The 19,003-nt window shown below is 40.3% G+C and overlaps 1 protein-coding gene across 1 annotated transcript in view; it reads right to left on the minus strand.

The window, feature by feature from the left end:
• The window catches only part of COL24A1 (collagen type XXIV alpha 1 chain), a 251,664-nt gene extending 237,412 nt beyond the window's left edge, over positions 1 to 14,252 (minus strand). The window contains exons 1-4 of the mRNA XM_087820561.1: positions 14,055 to 14,252; positions 13,836 to 13,948; positions 13,506 to 13,636; positions 4,378 to 4,442 (exon numbers count right to left, since the gene is read on the minus strand). Coding sequence (XP_087676687.1) covers positions 4,378 to 4,442; positions 13,506 to 13,561 — 121 coding nt within the window. The 5' untranslated portion in view covers positions 13,562 to 13,636; positions 13,836 to 13,948; positions 14,055 to 14,252. The remainder of the gene's footprint in view (positions 1 to 4,377; positions 4,443 to 13,505; positions 13,637 to 13,835; positions 13,949 to 14,054) is intronic.
• Between the last annotated feature and the right edge of the window lie 4,751 nt (positions 14,253 to 19,003).

Below are 19,003 nucleotides of genomic sequence, written 5' to 3' on the forward strand. Positions count from 1 at the left end.
GCTTACTTATGTAGAAACACTGGACCAATCATAGAGAAGAGAAGCACTATAATGAAAATAAGGGGATTCAGTTAAAATCTACACACTAAGTAGTGAGACCATCCTCTTTGAACCCTGCAAGAATCTCTTCATGTCACTTAACTTCAACAACAGTGGCAACCAGGATTATATTCTACAAGACATTGGAGGGTTCTTCCCTAAAGAAACTGCATAGCCTTAGACATTTGTGGTCAACAACATAATGGTCAGCTAAGACCTACCTCATCACCCTCCATGTAATTATACATGCCAGTTACCAAGCCTACCCGTGCAGACAGGGTTTCCAAGCATATTTCTAGGACATTACTTTTAATCCTCACCTGAGGGTATTTTTTCTATTGCTTTTCAGAGAGAGTGGAAGAGGGAGGGAGGGAGGGAGAGAGAGAGAGAGAGAAAGAGAGAAACACTGACATGAGAGAGACACATCAATTGGTTGCCTCCTGCACAGGCCATGACCAGGGCCAAGGATGAGCCTGCAACCAAGGTACGTGCCCTTGACTAGAATCGAACCTGAGATCCTTTAGTCCTCAGGCCAATGCTCTAACCACTGAGCAAAACCGGCGAGAGCATCTAGTACCATACTTTTAAATGATAACACAGGTAAAACAGACTTATAAAGAATGTTGCCAACATAAAAGTGAAAATTTATGGAAAACAAAGACAATGCAGGAAGCAGAAGAAAAATTCAAAAGAATTAATCTCATCTGCAAAGTAGACATTGCATCAAAGATAAAAGAACAAGATGCTATTTTTTTAAAAAAAGGGGGGGAACAACTGAAGTGAGAAAGATCTTAAAAATTTAAACACAGCAGAAATAAAAAAATTTAAATGTTTGAAATAGTGACTCATAGAAATCTAATATATAATAGAATGAGAAACAAAGATAGGAAAATAAGAACTAAAAATTAGGAGCTCAATCCACAAGATCCAATATCTGACCAACAGAATTTGCAGAAAGCACAAATAAACATATCAGAGAGAAAGAACTAACAAGTGAAAATTCCCAGAAAATAAAGATGTTTCCACATTGAAAGGACCAACTGAGGGCCCAGCACAATAAACTGAAAAAAGACCAGTACCAAGGTACATTATTGTGAAATCTCAAAACATTAAGGACAAATAGAAGGTCTTTAGGGCTTAAAATGGAAAAGAGAAAGGTCACATACAAAGAATCAAGAATTAGCATATCAGGTTTATTAACTGCAAGCCAGAAGACAAAAGATGGAAGCTTTTAAAATTCTAAAAGAAGAAAAGTATTTACAGCCTAAAATTATATACCCTCTCAAACTACCCTCAAGCATATGGGTGAAATAAGCACATTCTCAGAAATGCAATGGTGCAAAATGTACCACCTAAGTACATGTTTTCAGGATGCTGGTGGATGCTATGCTCTACTCGCATAAGAAAATAGATGATGAAAAAGAAAAATCTGAGTTCCAAGACACTGAATCTAACACAGGTGAGAGAAATCTACTGTACAGGAAACACAGAAAACTACCAATCCATGGTAGAAAGGGAGAGTTTTAGCTTCTGGCAGAAATATCTCTAAGGGGAAAAAACTAAATGCTTAGAGCATATGGTGTATTTTTTGGACAGTATTTTTCAAAGAAATTTTAGAATTCTTTTGGCGTATCTGAGAAGTATTAATGATAGTGACACAGAACACAAAACAAACAAAAAATGAAGGCAATCTTATAATACTGTATAGGAAAGAAAATATGAATGTACATGGCTCAGTGGCAAAAAAAATACATATATGATCAAAAAAGGTAAACTATAAATATTAATTTAACCAAAAACTTTGGTAAAGCTATATTGAGAAAACAGAAAGATGGCGAAGAGGAGGCATATGATAGTATAAAAATGTTAAAACCTCAGCATCATAAATAGGAAGTGAATATAATATATAAGCAAATTATTAAGAAATATGGCAGTTAAAACCAAAAGAAGGTGCTAAAAGAGAGTTTGTGTAGAGGATGGCAGGAGTGGGTAAGGTCAAGGGATGCTGTTTGTTGTTTTATGTTTTGTAGTAAAACTTGACTTTTAAAAATATATTTGTATTACTTTGATACTTTTTAAGTTTTGAAAACTCTCATAAGTATAAATATATTTCTGAGAAGTCTAATTTGGGATAATCTTTAGCTCAAATAGATATATTCAGCAGTATTAAATTAAGGTTGCAAATAATATTTGTGATATTTATAAAACCACAATTTCTCTGCAAATGTTTTTCTAATCTACTGATTAAGTGTTACATTATTGTATGATGCCAATTTAAAAATAAATCTATTTGAGGAAAAATGTACTTCTAAGTTTCTGATAGCATACTACTATTTTATTTCTTTTTTATGCTCAAAAGTATCCAATTTTCTAAAGTCAAAGAAGTTTTAGAATTTTTTTTCTGTTTGTTAAGAACTCACAATAAAATTATACGGTTATTACAAAAACTACAAACTATGATGTTCACCCTGAAATAAAAGAGCACATTTTGTATTCTATAAATAAAATCTTAAGGTTGAAAGATATTGTATCTTTCATTTACTCCTTTCATTGGTTCTGAATTTTTTTTTTTTTAATCAACTCACTAGTAGTCAGTTTTCCTTATATCTTTCTTTGCCTGGGTTTTTAATATTTTGATTATGATACATTTTGTAAATTATTAAACTCATAACACCAACTGATGGGAATTGTGATGCAAGGGGATATGTAGTGGAGTTTTGTTGTTGTTGTCAGAGATGGACAGACATAGATTCAAGATTTAGCTGTATGAGTCTGGGCAAGCCCCTTCTTTGAGTCTCAGTTTCTTTTCATTATTAGAATAATATATGTAAAGTACCAGCAAGAGCAAGACACAAAATATACATATATAATTAATAATGACAATTAGCCTCCTCTTTCTTCTCTGTGGCTCAAGAGGATTCATTTTTAAAGAATTTGTAGACATTGCAGTCAAAATACCTGATTTCATATCTTGGTTCTTCTATTTATTAGCCTGTAACCCTTGGGGTAGTTACTTTTATTCTTCTTAATCTTGGTTTCAGTAGTTCTATCCTGGGCATAATTATAAAAACCCTGTAATGAGGTAGTGGTGAAGAACACACATGTTCTACTACCACAGTGGCTGGTACATAATAAATTCTCAGAAAGGGGAACAGTAATAATAACAAGAAATTACGATGTATAGTTTCTCTCCTCTTCATGGCTACTTGAAGCAAAAGTATTAGAAATGACTTGGTCAAGAACAGGTTTGCAATGAAGTTACATGTGACATGTGAGCTCATTTAACCTTTTCTCCATAAAAGAGAATTATAAAATGCCTTTCAAGACATATTTCAAATCATCTTTATTTGACAGAGTATTTATCTATGTCCACTTTTCAATGTGGTCAATGAGAAAAACCACCACTCCTTCCTTTATGCTTCTCTCTACCTACACATATTTTATTTATTTGTCTTTGTTTACTTGTCTTTTTCTTACTGTTATTTGGTTGATTGATCAAATTAACCAGTGGCTCATTGAATTGAAAAGTTGGTTATGTCAGCGCAGCCTATAAAAGGCAGAAGAGGGGGAAATGGGGGCCATGTTGACACTGTCTGTAGCTCCAGCACAGTTTCAGGGTTTTTCTCTCTGACTGTAGTGCTTTTTTTTTTGCTTTTTTCTTTTACCTTTGACAAAGTCACTTGTTTTTCCTCTTTGAGCCCAGAGATATTATCTTATTCATATTTCAATTACTGGCAATTAGGATTTTATGTAGCAAATGGAAGATACTTTAAAAATGTTGTTTAATAAATAAATTAGGGTACACATAGATTCCTGAAACTCTTATCACCATATTACCAGAGCAACTAGCTAGCAACCAAAACCAAAACAAAACATTGAACTATTTTCCAAACCTCTCTATTTGAATTAAATAAAATCCCAAACTCACTGGTATGCAAATTTTATTTTGTTTCCTAATGATGTGAATCTAGATGGAACATTTAGTATGTCCTTGTATTGTTTCAAGAAGTGCAAAGGTAATTGAGCCACAGTTTGCCACCCCCAAGAACTCCTACTTAAAATGAAGTTAGAAGCAAAGCCTTTCTACTGTACAAAACTTCCTTTTTATAGAGTTTGCTTGAAAATGTAAGCAATTTCACAGATGGAAGATCTGAGTAATTTCTTAAAGGTCATATTTCCCCCCAAAATTGATTTCTTCATCCTTATGTTGTACTGGGTAGAATTTTTTTCTTATTTACTGTTGAATTTAAGGTGAAGGTGACTTTAAAGTCATGTACTTCTGAGATCTGAAAGCAGGATTTTTCTATATGCAAATAAGCATCAAGGTGACATCCTTACCTTGTTCTTGAGCATGAACAGCACCCCCTGCCACACATAGCACAATAAAATGAAGAATCAGTTTCCTAAGAAAAGAAGAGTAATTGGGAAAAACTTAGTTGGACATTTACAACCTATAAGGCATATAAAATGCAAAATGAGCTCCAGTACAAGATTAACAATTAAGCTATTATTTTAATTAATGCAGTATTTTAATATTCATATTAATTAAGAGCAAGGGCTCTGGATTGAAGTTCTAGCTTTGCCACTTACTATGTGACTTGGGCATACTTTTTATTGCTCTGTGCCTCAGTTTCTTCATCTTTTAAATCTATCTCATAAAGTGTTTTGAAGATTAAGTGAAAAACTTCATGTGAAGCACACAAAACAGTACCTGGCCCATAGGAAGCATACTCAATAAACGTGAACTAATATAGGTGGCATTATTATTATTTTATATTATATTATGTCAAATTACTATACATGCAATTTATATAAAGTAATAGAAACACAAAACAGTACAACTTACAGTGACTTAACCATAGATTGATGGAACCAGTTACTTGCTTAAATGAATATTTATATATAAAATCCATTTGAATATCATATTCAAATCACTTATACTAGATTCATGATTCTTTGCCTCTGAAAATAGCAATGGCATGGAGATGTCGACATGAACATCTTGATTAGTAGTAATTGTGAGCATAATACTCAATCACTGCAAATCAAAATCTTCATTTATATTGATTAGCTAAGTAAAAATATTTTTATTTTTTTAATATAACCAAACTTTTGATAGATTTTGTTCAGTAGTCTTCATAATTGGCTCTACCTACCTCCCAAGTGAAAATCATAGAGATAATTTTAAAAAGTAATGAGCATGCTGACAATAATATTTTATTACCTTATTCTTGCTACTTTTTAAAAAAAATATCTTTATTGATTTCAGAGAGAGGAAAGGAGAGGGAGAGAGAGAGATAGAAACATCAATGATGAGAGATTCATTGATCGGCTGCCTAGCCTGCAACCCAGGCATGTGCCCTGACTGGGAGTCGAACCCTGATCGCCTGGGATCCTAGGTTGATGCTCAACCTCTGAGCTACGCCCAGCTGGGCTTCTTGCTACTTTTTTTTCTAACCCAAGGACTCCCCAAATGACATGTCTGTAAAATACAGTTCAGCAAGGAATGATTAGTCTCCTGAAAATAATATTTTCTTTTTATTAAGTTCCTGGTGTACAAGTAGTAATTGGTACATTGTCTATTATCAATAATAAGTTTTTATCTTTACCAACTAGTATAAAGAACATCCTAATCAAAGAAAGATGATCTTTTACAAAGTGAGCCAACAATAAAAAATTATACTACTCTCCTTGATATAAAGGAAATAACATTTGTATTAAAATGGTATTAATCCTTTTTTAGTAAGTGAAAAATGCACAGTCTGTGGTCCTACTCAGCACAAGACATAGCTTTTATAAGATGGAGTTTTGAATTTCAACTGGTATGGGCAAACAGCTGAGCCATATATTTTAATGAAGCCTATAAAATATTTCCAGATAGGGCATCATCCACTTAGAGCAATATTTCTCAAATGCTAGTTTGGCAAAGAACCACCTGAGATGCTTCTGAAAAAAGCAGATTCTGGGCCTTGCCGCAAAGATGATTCATAAATTTGAAGTGGATCCTCAGAATGTGCATGATTTCAACTGGGTCATTCTAATATAGATTGTGAGTGTACCAAACTCCAGGAAAAGCAACTTAGAACATTTGCTATTTATAGTTACACTGTTCTTATAATATACTTAAATAAATATTATTTTTGCTTAAATCACGCATATCCAATTTTATGACAATAACACAAATAAGATTTTATTTTTTATTTTTAAAATCCTTTCTACTGCTATATTGGTGGTTTTCAAACTTTAGTGTACATGGGAATCACCTGGAGGGCTAAAGATTGCTGGGCCCCATCCTGAGAGCTTCTGACTCACTAGGTCTGGGGTGGGCTCAAGACTTTGCATTTAGAATGAGTTCCCAGGCAATGTTAATGCTCCTGATCTGGGGATCACACTCTGAGGACCACTCTTCTGGAGTAGATAATGCTGGAGAGATGATGTAAGACCTACACGTTTTGGATATGTTTTCACCTTATTTGCACAGTAGCATCACAGTAGAATCAGAGTAGAATCACTCAACTACTAATACTTGGGTCCTGTCCGCCCTACCCTCACGCCAAGAGATTCTGATTTTAATTTGTCTGTGGCACAGGGATTTTTAAACATTTCCCAGGTGATTCCAATGTGCAAACAAAATTGAGTAGCACTGTTCTCTAGATGGATCCCAATATGATCTAGAGTTTGAGTAAAAGGAGGTTCTCTTCCTTTCAAATTTATAGTTTCAACAAATAACTGGCATGATGTACATCAGTGAGGCTATAGTGGCTCAGGATTATTGTGACTGAAAAATTACACTGTTTTAGTAGAAAATGGAATGTGAAAGGAAGAAGTCTCACCTGCCCAAGGTAGTCTGGCTAGGAACCAAGCTAGCTGATGAAGACTACAACAACCAGCACCCTCACTTCCCCAGGCAGCCAACCCAGAGGCTCCCCCAGTGACTTCAGGGAAGAAAAACAGAAAACGCAGTTCTTTCCAGACACGTTAACAAGTCCATTCCTGGAGTGAGGCAGGAAAACCTGAGATGATTTTAGGGGATTATGACAGATCAGTTGGACCATTCCTTATGTTAAGTGTACCTCTGTACTAAAGCTGGTAACTAATGGAGAGGTGGAGATCGATGACTGTGAAAAAGAGATTTTATTTCTCTTTTTCTGATTATCCTGAAAACGAATAGCCAAGTAAGGGAGAACAGGAAAAGTCAAGTACCTCACCAGGTGTTCACGGCCCTTATCATTCAGCTCCAACCTCCTTGTTTTAGCAATATGGACCCTGCTACACCTGACACCCCCAAAGTTCCAGCCATTCCACATTATTCTCTATGCCCAGGACAGGCCTTGTAAGTCCCTGAAATGGCCTCTTAGTCCCCACCTGTCAGGATGTTAGGTATCATCAAAGCCTGATTTAAACACCTGCTCCAAGAAATGTCCCATCATCCCTAAAGGGAACTCCCTCTTTCTCTCATCTCTGCACTCTCCATGCTTCAGCTGTAACTTTATTACAGCCCATCTATGTTGTAGCTTTTGTGATTAATAAGTAAATATCTGAGCAAGCAACAGGTCTTCACCTTTTATCCATTTCTTACATGACACTGACACTTAATAAATATTTTTAAACAGGAAAGGAGTATCATTTTCATCTCCCAGTGACTGAGGAATTCAATTTTTCCCTATAGACCTAATTATTTTAACTCTTGGGAAAGTAAAGTAAAATATGTGCACTTCTAGCTGGATATCCAAAAAGAGAAAGAAGAAAAAGATGATTTTTAAAAATTTACTATGGCAGGGAAAGTGGAGGTCGTCGTCTTCTCTCTTTTTTCATTTTAATTTTCTCATCTCTTAAGTGGGAACACAGAGAAGACATCAAGCTTAGATGACATAATCAATTTGATAAGGAGCCAAACTCCATCACTGTATAAAATGGATATCTAATGAATTCAAGCTTTCTGGGAAATATCCAGTTGGGCTAGGCTTGTTTATTTGTTTGGTTTTGCCCACCTCCCCCCATGATATCACATTTACTTAATAAGGAGAAAACGTTACATTTCCACATTAATGGTAGTGACAGACTTGTCAAGGACAGCACGGGGTGCTCTGTGCTCCTGTTGTGCTGTGCATATAGTATGTTAATAAATTAAAACTATAACTATATTAAGTTTTGAGGGGAAAACCATAGCTAATAAGAAAATAACACTAGACTGGGAGTGAAAAAACTAATCCTGCTTTTATTTATAATTCACTGTGTGACCCTGGGGAGGTCATGTCAAGTTTCTGAATCTTAGCTGACTCAACCATTATGTGATGACATAATATACATTTTATATTTTACATTCTAGATATAAACCTTAAAATTCAGGTATATGGTGAGACCCTATTAGTATAGAGTACATTAGAGAGCAAAGATCAAATTATAGAGCAAGATGGTCTACAAATTATGGATAAAGGTCATGTTATTTAACCACAAATATGGAAAGGTCTGCTACAGTTCTGGCCAATACTCTTAAGTAAACTAAAACAGTCTAAGTTTTCTGATTTGTTCATATATTTAGATTACTCTAACAAAAAGTCTAGTTAGTGTATTAAATATAACTTTTTCCAAATAGTCAAAGCATGTCTGTTTTGCTCACTTTTTTGTACATCTGGTACGTGTGTCACTAATATAAAGTAATAGAAGTACAAATACTCAAGACTTTTAACAAAAATCAGATCAGGTCTAAAAGAAGTCAATAATATGGTAACAAACATTCAATAAAAGTTCAGAAAATATAACCGATGATGTTAATATCTGAGGGTATCTAACAAAATATAAAATACTCTGTGTGTCTGGTCTGTTAACCATGTTTTCAGTTTGAGATAAGCCATAGTCAAAACATAACCAGACATGTGAGGGAGGAGGCCTAGAAGGGGATCAGGCAAGAAACAGATATCTAAAGACCATAATCAGAATATTTAAGGGACTAATATCCATCCAAGGCATCTTCCCTAAATAATTCTTGAGCTATTAAACTTTCTATTTATCTGAAGGGTCTTAAGTTGCTTTAGGGAATCCTAGGCATCATTTTGTTTAGGGCACCCATGAGACCCTCAGGTATTGTGATATATATCTTCCAGCTACTGATGCTCATTCCTACATAGTCAATTTATAATAGTAAGAAGGACTTTTGAAATCTTATGAATAGGAAACTTTTATTTTATGAGTTGGCGATTTTCATTTAAACCAATTGGAAAGGGTGAACTAATCTGAAAAACACACACATGTGATGTACATCAATAATTTCAACAATTTCCATCACACTAGGTTTACAAGCCAAAAACTTCTCTAAGTCATGACAGCTTTACAGATTTTGTTCTTTACTAGCTGCTAAGATCCAGAAATAGTAAAATTTCTGTCCTCTGTTCCCAAAATAACTGAAATACAGTTCTCTTCCCAACAGTTGGGGATGAAGTTGAATAAAGTGTCACTAACATATATACAATAAATTTCTTGGACTATCAATTCAATTCAATAGGTATTTGTGTAACTAATCCAGTATGAAGCATACTAGAACTTCTGGTTAAATTCCAAGCATGCAGGCAGTTCATGAGTACAAGAGAGATAAATGCTTAAGGACTTCAAGTAATCAGAATGCCTAGAGTCCGGTCAGTAGCAAGCAAAAGAAAACAAACAAAAAAAAACTACATCTAAATTAGTATGTCCTCAAAATAACTGAGAGATTGTTAAACCGATTGCTACCTAGCCTAGCAAAATTCCTGGCACACACTACTGTTAAATAAAGATTTTTATTTTTTAAAATATGTTTTTATTGAGGTGTGTCTTTTTTAGAGACAAAGGAAAGGGGAGAGAGAGAGAGAAACATCAATGTGAGAGAGACAATGATTGGCTGCCTCCTGCCTGCACCCTGACCAGGAATGGAACCAGCAACCTTTCAGTGCACAGGATGATGCTCAGCCAACTGAGCCACACTGGCCAGGGCTAAATAAAGATTTTTAAGCAAATGACTAAATCAGTCAGTAAATCTATCAGGTGGAACTGAGTTTCAACAAATATATAACTTCTCCGGCGTCTTCTACCTGCACACTGATCCCAAGATCAAGAAGTCAGGTCATCCTGACCTCTATTTATCTAAGAATGTAACCTGGGTGTAAAGGCCTTTTATATATCCTCTTAGTTTCTCTCCAGATCCAGGTCCCTACAATGTGTGCTCCAAACAACTTCATTTCTTTCAGGGTCTCAAATACACTATGCTCTCTCACCTTTGAGCCATTTACTATTCTCTGTCTGGAAAGTTCCACTTAGGTCTCAGTGTAGATTTCATTTCCTCTGGTCAGCCATTACTTCCAGTATTATCCCTCCCTATCCTTCCCACCTACCTAGGGCTTCTTGGTGTCCTCCTGTATATACCCGTATTTCATTTTGTTAAACTCAGTTGTTTCATCTTCTGTTTCTTATACTAAAATGGACACATTGGGAGGGCAGCCCAATTGTGTTTGTCTTGCTCAACCATTGTATCCCTTCTGCCTAGAACCATTCTGAGCACACAATTGGAGTTCAGTAAACATTTGTTGAATGAATGAATGAATGAATGAATGAATGAATGAATGAATGAATGGCATAATAATGATAACCTCTTAGAAGAATGAAAATGAAATGGTCTTCTCATTCAGAATTACAAATAAGTCATAGTTAAAAAGCATGGCAAGGAAACGCAGAACTATTCTAATTCCTGTAATAAAATTTATTTTTTTCCCCTGTAAATTCACAGACTACCAAGTAGAATGTCTAAACAATATTCAAAATCATTTTCCATAAATTATAATTCCTCTCCCTGAGACATCAGTTTATTTTAAACATTTACTAGAACACAAATATAATCAAGCAATTTAAAAAAATAGAATTTCATGCCAGCTAGGAAATAGATCTTTACATCTCCCCTACCCCCCCTCCTTTGGTTACAGAAACCCTTTAAGTATAACAGCCTGCCTGGGAGACTTTCCAATAATATATTAAATCGATGTATTTAACACTGGCTTTTGGTTTTAATTTACTTTTATTAATTCCACAATTCACATTAAGTAACCCATGTGAAAGCAACCCCATGTAATAAAATGCCTTTAGGGACCCGGTTTAAACTGTCAGTGTTCTGGGGGTGACTAATCAGAATTGTATATTTAAAATACTGCCCCTGCTCTTGCAAAATATCACCACAAAAAGGATGGTGAAAAATTAAAGTCTCAGAGATTTCATTAGGGACTCTTAAGGTTTAATTCAGGGACCTGCCATTATCATCAGCTTAGCAGCTGCTTCTCCCAAGTCCCCATCGTATAGGGTTGGTATCTTTTTTTTTTGGGGGGGGGGGGTGTGCTTTTTCCCCAAAACTGAATAACTGTAAATTCTTTATGGAAATTGGGTATTTTCAAGAAACAATTTTCTCAGCTCAATCCGTAACAGTGTTTCCCCACGTGCATGCGTGTGGCTGGAGCTGTGAGGGGCTGCAATCTCATGTAACCTTGAGTCACCCTTAATTCCGTACAGCCCACCCCCACTGGCTACTGTAGTGGGGCACACTGCATGTCAGAGAGGCTGGAGACCCCTGACAGAGAGGCCCTCCGGGAGGGCAGGGGGGGTCGGTGCCCACCCCGACGGCTCTTCACAAGGGCTCTTTTCCCATTCCACGTAGTCTAATTTTTTCCTGAGAAGTTCCTCGGTGTAATCCATTCTGTTTGGTTTCTCTGCCTCCCTCCCCCCAATCATCTGGACCCAATTTACAAACCCCAAACTGCCCAAGAATTTATGCAGGGCCTTTTCTGGGAGCGTCTGGAAGGGAAGTGTAAACCAGACAAGACAGAGGCCAGGAGCAGAAGATCTGCTTTAATCCACAAGGTTGGTCACAACTACCAAGGGGAATATTAGTCAGCGAGGAGGCCTTGCTCAATGGCCAGGGAAAGCCCTCGGGGAGGGGGAGCTGGCCGGGAGGGCGAGAAGGGCGCGGGGTGGGCAGGGAAGCTCGAGGTGGAGGGCCTCCCCAGCGCTGCGCGCCCGGCGGGGCGGGACCTGCGGGAGCCCGAGCCTCATTCCCCACCCCCGGCCCAGGGGCCCGCACCAGCGCGAAGATGCGCCCAGTTCCGCGGGGTCCGCAGGCCCCCCGCCCCCAGCCTTGGTTTCCCAGCGGATCTAAGCAGAGGGGCTGTGTTTAGAAAAGTGGTGGGAAACACGCCTGGGAAGCCCGTGCCACCGCGTGAGCCTCTCCGGGGAAGGCTGCGGGAAGGGCCTGACCCCTTCTCGGCCCGGGTCTCCCAAGCACCTCGCCGCACGAACGGGGCTCCGCGGTCGCCCGGGGAGGCGCGTCCCCTCGGCCTGGAAGCCGCACGGCCGGGCTCCCGGGGGTCAGAGGACGGCGCGCGGCCGCAGCCAGGCTCGCCGCACGCCGCTGGGGAGCACATGTTCATACAAACACGGCCGCGAGGCGGGCTTTCGCCGCACCCCGCCTCCGCCGGCCCGCGGCGGCCACCAGCAGTCCCGCCCCCTGCCCTCTCCGCACCGACACTCCGAGGAGCAGCCTCCAGGCGGAGGGCCGCCCGCGGCTTTCATCCCTTCCGCCCCCGGCCAGAAACAAACTCGCATAACCCCCCGACCTCTTCCAGAGGGACCGGGGCCGCCAGCCAAGGCCATGCACCCTGCTCCCCATCGACGCTCTTTTCCCGGGGGGGGGGGGGGGAGAGCAGGCACTGAGCCCGAAGAGGAGGTGGGTGGCAGTCAGGGTCCCCGCGAACACTCCCAGTGGGGAGCAGTCCCGCCCCGCCCCCCGCGCCCGGCCCCTTCCCCTGAAAGAAGCCAGCGATCCCGCAGCAGCCGGGCCCCAGATGGGCAGCGCGCTTGCTGGCCTCTTAAGGGCGGGAGGAGACCGCCCCTGAGTCCCGCGGGTCTAGCGGCACCCTGACGCTCGACATTCCGCGGGCACCCTCTCCCCCCATCCCGCAGCCCTGCCCCGGCCCGTGCCCCGCTCTCCCAGCAGCGCGCGCCGAGCCCAGGGAACCGCCAGGGCCCCAGCAATCCCCAGGCTGGGCGCCCGGAGGAGCCCCGCGGGCGGGCAGGACCGCAGCCAGGGCCCCGAGGGAGGAGACGGGGAGCCGGGCGCGAGGGCGGCGGGAGCTGCAGCCGGGCGGGCGTCCGAGCCCAGCTCCGGGGCCGCGGGAGCCGGGGCCGCCCGCGTCGGGACCCGCGCCAACGAGCTCTCCCTCCGGAACCGCGGGATCTTTTTAACATGAACTGTCGAGGAGACCCGCTGGCGGGAAGCTTCCTTTCGAACACGGTGTTTTAGAAACTGAGACAAGAGGAGGATGCCACGGCTGCTGGCGGCTCCCAGCTTCCGACAGTGCCAAGAAGCGGGAGCGCCGGCTCCAGCCGGCTCCGCGGATCCCGGGGGTGGCGAGAGAGGCCGGTGCGACCCCCGCCCCTGCGGGTGCGCTACTTACGTTTCTGCCGTGTGGGAGACCTTTCCACGCCTTGTCCTGTGGGCTCCTAAATGCATTTGTATGCATTTGTCCGTGCAGCGAAGCGCTAACGGAAAACAGAAGCCAACTCCGTTCTGCTAAGGGTGCAGGTACTGTCCATGGAAAAGGAAAACAAAATCACATGAAAACGGAGCTCCAGAACCGCAACGACACCCCCCCCCCCCAAAGGAGGAGATGGGGAGGGAGAGAAGTAGCCCCCGAAGGGTGGACAGCCAGACTCCCTAGCTCCCTGGCTGGGCACGGGCGAGCGGGGCGCAGCGCTCCGGGGAGGCGGGCGGGGAGGGCGCTCACGGGCGGGCGGCGGGGCGCCGGCAGCAGCGGGAGCTCGGCCGCGAGCGCAGCCCGGAGTTCACTTGCGGTTCAAAGGCGACTGTGTGGCTCCAGTGGAGCCCTCTGCTTCGGGCCTGGGAGGAGAAAGGGATGGGGGGAGGGGAGGAGATGAAGGGGGGCGGGGAAGTCCTTGGAAAGTACCCGCTCCGGAACGTTTGTCAGGCAAGCGCACACACCCACTTGGAGAACCGCTGCGGGTGCTAGGGGGCCGGTGGCGGCTGCGGGCGCTCAACGTGGACTGCAGCCGGCGGCTTCCCCTGGAAGACCCGGAGCCAGGCAGATCCGGCCGGTGTTAAATTTCACCGCTCGCGGAGTTGCAATGACATCACCAAACATCGTGCACGCTCACACAGCCTCCACCCCGCAACCTTCCCGCCCCCCCACTCTGCGTCCACCTAGCACCCGGGGGCCCGCAGCCCGCAGGGTGCGGGGCGCGCACGCAGCGGTGCCCGCCCCGCCCCGCCCCGCCCCGGCGCGCTCGCTTCCCACGCTCTCCTTCCCCCTGGTTTCCGAAGCTCGTAGGTGATTAGTCTCCTTGGAAACGTCTGTGCCCCGTTCCTGTTTTCCGCAGTCCCCAATTTGGTGTTTTTGCTCTGCGCGTCTCCCATCCCCAGTCTTGTTCTCGGTCCTGTTCACACACCCCTGAAACGCATCTCAGCTCGGCGGAGGAGCCCTTACTCCTCCAACTTGCTTGTTTTTGTTTGTTTGTTTTGCAGTGATGCTTGTCGCCTAAATCATATTGTAAGCTGACTGCAGCGGTTCTCATTTCTTCCCCTCCTGCCCTTCACTCTTTCCTTTCAGTCCGTCACCCTCACCACTTTCTAGTGATTTTTCACTCGTGGGATCCAGTTGTTCTTCAGCCCCTTAAGCGTGGATTGAATGGTCTGCATCTCTGCGTCAACAGCACGCGGACACACCACGGCCTTACTTTCTCCAATTTTTGTAACAAGTTGCTTTTCGACACAAGTCCCCATGCCCCCGCAGCCTTTCATTCTGAGAAGTCCATCTTCCAGTTTTTGCAAAAAAAATAGAGACAAAAAATTCTGACTTTTATCTTCCGTATTACTAAGACTGGAAATTCCAGGAGGCCAGGGGATCTATTTACCTTGCTCATCACTGTATCGCCTTCGCCTGAAATACTACTTGGCACGTCTGCTTAGTGAGCGGCTGCTGTAGACCACTGAGTGGCGTTTCTCCGAGTTCCGTACACCACCAACCGCCAACGACCCTTCCCCATGCTGAAAGGCATCCCACATTTATACACAGATTATAAAGGTGGAAGTGACCACATTGAGGGATGGAAATGACTGATATGGTCCTTGAAATCTGGAGGATTTTTTTTTCTCCAGAAAAAATATTGGAGATTTTTTTTTCTCCCCCAGTATATAGAATTTAATTCATCTCCCTCTCCCTCAATTTTTCAACTTTTTATTTTGAAATAATTTTAGATTTACATAAAAGTTACAAAAACAGTACAGAAAATTTCCGTATACCCTTCCTCTGACTTCCTCTAATGTTACCGTCTTACATAAATAACCACAGTACAATGATGGAAACCAGGAAACTAACACTGCCGCTATGCTATTGAGTAAGCTACACAGGTCTTATTCAGATTTTATCCGTTTTCCCAAATGCCTTTTGTCTGGTCCAGGATCTAATCCAGGATCCTACACTGTGTTTAGGTAATTAATTAATTAACCAAGAGATTAAAAATTATCATATCTCCTTAGTCTTCTCCCATCTGTGGAAGTTCCTGTCTTCTTTTGCCTTTTGTGACTTGACATTTTGCAGAGCACTGGTCAGTCATTTTGTAGAAGGTCTCTCTGTTTGCATGGTGGGTTCTCAGAATTAGATTCCGGTATGTATTTTCAGCATAATACCACTGAAGTGATGTTGTGCCTTTCTCACAGCATCATATTGGGTATACATATATTGATGTATCTTATTACTAATGAAGTTAACTTTGATCTCTTAGTTAAGGTGCCACATGCCAGGTCTAGTCACCTCCCCGACTATCACCAATTTTTGTAGCAAATAACCACAGCTTTCTGGAATCTTAGAAATCCAGGACTCAGGGAAGATAACCATTATTAAATAGCCTTAAACTTTTTTTTTTCTATGTTTGATTACTCGTCAACAAAAGAAGGATGGATGATTTTTGGTTTGGTGCAGACAATAAATAAAAATTAAGCAGATCTTAAGTAACTCACCTAATCTCTGTCTCCATTTCTCCATCACTTACTTGAGGATTAAAAATATATGTTTTTCTATTCACAATGTTGAGTCTGAATACTTGAATTATGTATGAAATGGAATTATTATTAAAATGTATCTCAGGTTCTTGAGAATGAGAAGAGAATAGGTACTAGAGTTAATAGCGCCCTTATCATACAGAAGATGCCAAAGGGTACACATACCCTCAAACAGAGCATATTTGTTTGGAGGGTAGGAGGTATTTGCTCAGTAAAAAAAAAACAATGTAAGGTTTAAATGCTATGGGCTTCTTAGGATGGTGGATACTATCATAGATCAAATTGATCAAGACAGATAACTGGAGACCTCGAGATTTGGCTGAGCCTAAGAAAAACGGGGATAGTTAGTCACTTCATGATCTTGATATTTGCAAACGGCTTAGGTCATTTTTAAGTAGAATGTCAAGATCTGCAATTCATGAATATTTCTTACAAACCGATAAGAAAAGAGATGAACATAGAAATATAAAAAAGGGGCAAAGGGAATGTGCAATTTACATAGGAAAATAAATAAAATTGACCCAAAACATATTTAACCAACTCAATTCAAGGGAATGCAAATTAAAATAATAAGATTTCATTTCAAAAATAAAATATCTAACCAAAAATTCAAAAACATTTATTTGCAAAGATATATGCACCCGTATGTTCATACAGCATTATTCACAGGGGACAAGGCATGGAAACAAGCAGTGTCCTTTGATAGAGGATTGGATAAAGAAGATTTGGTAGATTTATACAACGGAATACGACTCAGCCATGTGCAACAAAAAATGCAATATACAAATCATGCATCATAGAATTGTACATTTGAAACCTATATGATCCTATTAACCAATGTTACTCCAATAAATTATACACACACACACACACACACACACACACGCAGATAACTTTAAAAAAAAGCAAATGACCAGATTTTTAAAAAAAGTTTAACATCCAGTGTTGATGAGGGTAGAGTGAAGCTGATACTCTTACACCAGCTGGAGGAGTGTAAATTAGGCACAACTAGAGGAAATTTGCCAATGTGGATTAAGAGCCTTAAAAATACTATATTATTTGATTGGTGATTTTGATTCTAGAAATATATCCTAGAGAAATAATCAGATCCTCTCATGAAAACATATGTATACGAATGATCATCACAATAGTATTCTCTTTCTAAATAAATGATGGTGCATTCACATAGTGTAATATTATGCAATAGTAAAAAAATTAATACTTTGAAGAATATTTCCTAATGCTTAAAACATTAAATAATTCTTAATATATTTCAAGTGGAAAAAACAGGATGAGTAACTATATATAATAATATAATATAATTAATATAAGTGTGTGTACAGTGCATATTATATATTCTAGTATACAAACTGAAGGGAAATATACCAAAATAGTAATTGTAGCATAAAACTAACTTCTGGGTAGTGAAATTAGTGATGATAAATTAAATGTTATCCTTTGCTTTTTTATTTTTTCATTTGTATATGTTACAATAAGAATGTATTATTCACATAAATAAGAAAAATAACTAATAAAAGTTTCAAGATCAAGAGAAATAGTTGGATTGGGCTCCTGAGGAGTATGTGGATGGTTTGGTGTAACTAACACGGAGAATATGTTAGGGGAGAATTAAAAACATAATAAAAGAGCTAAAATGAGCTTATGTAACTAGAGAAAGGCAGATCTAGGACAACCAAATAAGTAGTTAGATACATACACACTTGCATAGCTATGCTAGGGGAAAAACTCTACATTTTTAATGTAATGATATAAGTTCATCTTCAAAAACTTCCCTGTGATTTTTCCTCCATAACATGTTAAAGCAAGCTGGAGCCCTCTACTGGGATGGCCTTCTAGGAAGGATAGAATTTATATTTGAAATTATAAACTGACAGGTTTACATGCCTCTACCCAGAAATGAACTTAGTGTTTTTTATGTTCAGTTCTTCCAAGACCAACTTTGTATTGACTATATATACTAATTTCTTCAGTGTCATGTATTATAAGGGGAAAGGTTATTGTTTTACTATTGAAAAGGATAGGCCCAATGGAAGTGCACTACGGAGAACTCACAATTAGGTGAAATAGTTGCACTAGCAAACATTTGCTTGAGTATCTATGGAACCTTATTGAGACGGTTACTTAGGAGTGGGGAGGCTGAGGTAAGAATACAAGTATAGCAGGGAAAAAAGACCAAGATTTTGGATTTCAAATGTAAGGCAGGATATAGCATACATGTTTCCTTTAGAACTTACTTGAATAATACTTGCCATTTGGAAGTATTAAAAGGCGAAATAAAATGTCTTGCTTCTCTCATGTTTTATTATATCCTTTGTTTTTTTTATAATAAGGTTTATTTTCTCCATCTGAAATCAGCACTAAGATTTTCAAATAATTTATGTCAGGTATTTAGTATATTTTACTCATACAACATGCTACAGATTTTAACAGAGAACCTGATTTATAGAAACCAGTGATTCAATTATATCATCAAAAGTGCAATTAGAGCTGATCATGTATAGTCAGTCATCTGCCTGTGGTATCACATAATAACTCCAACTCATACTCATGATTCTCTGTCAGCACCTTCAGACCAAGTTCCTCTCACCTTACTAAGAACATTAGAAAATTCAATATGGAATATTTCTATTGTAACTTTTCCACCAAGTCCCAAGTGAACACAGCCCCCATACTTTTACAAAAAAGGAAAAACTAATGTTAAGAATATATATATATATCTTTATTGATTTCAGAGAGAAGAAGGGAGAGGGGGAGAGAGAGAGAGATAGAAACATCAATGATGAGAGAGTCAATGATCGGCTGCCTCCTGCACGCCCCCAACTGGGGCTCAAACCTGCAACCCGAGCGTGTGCCTGA

This window comes from Miniopterus natalensis, chromosome 9 (assembly GCF_054644295.1).
Source record: "Miniopterus natalensis isolate mMinNat1 chromosome 9, mMinNat1.hap1, whole genome shotgun sequence".
Taxonomy (NCBI): domain Eukaryota; kingdom Metazoa; phylum Chordata; class Mammalia; order Chiroptera; family Miniopteridae; genus Miniopterus; species Miniopterus natalensis.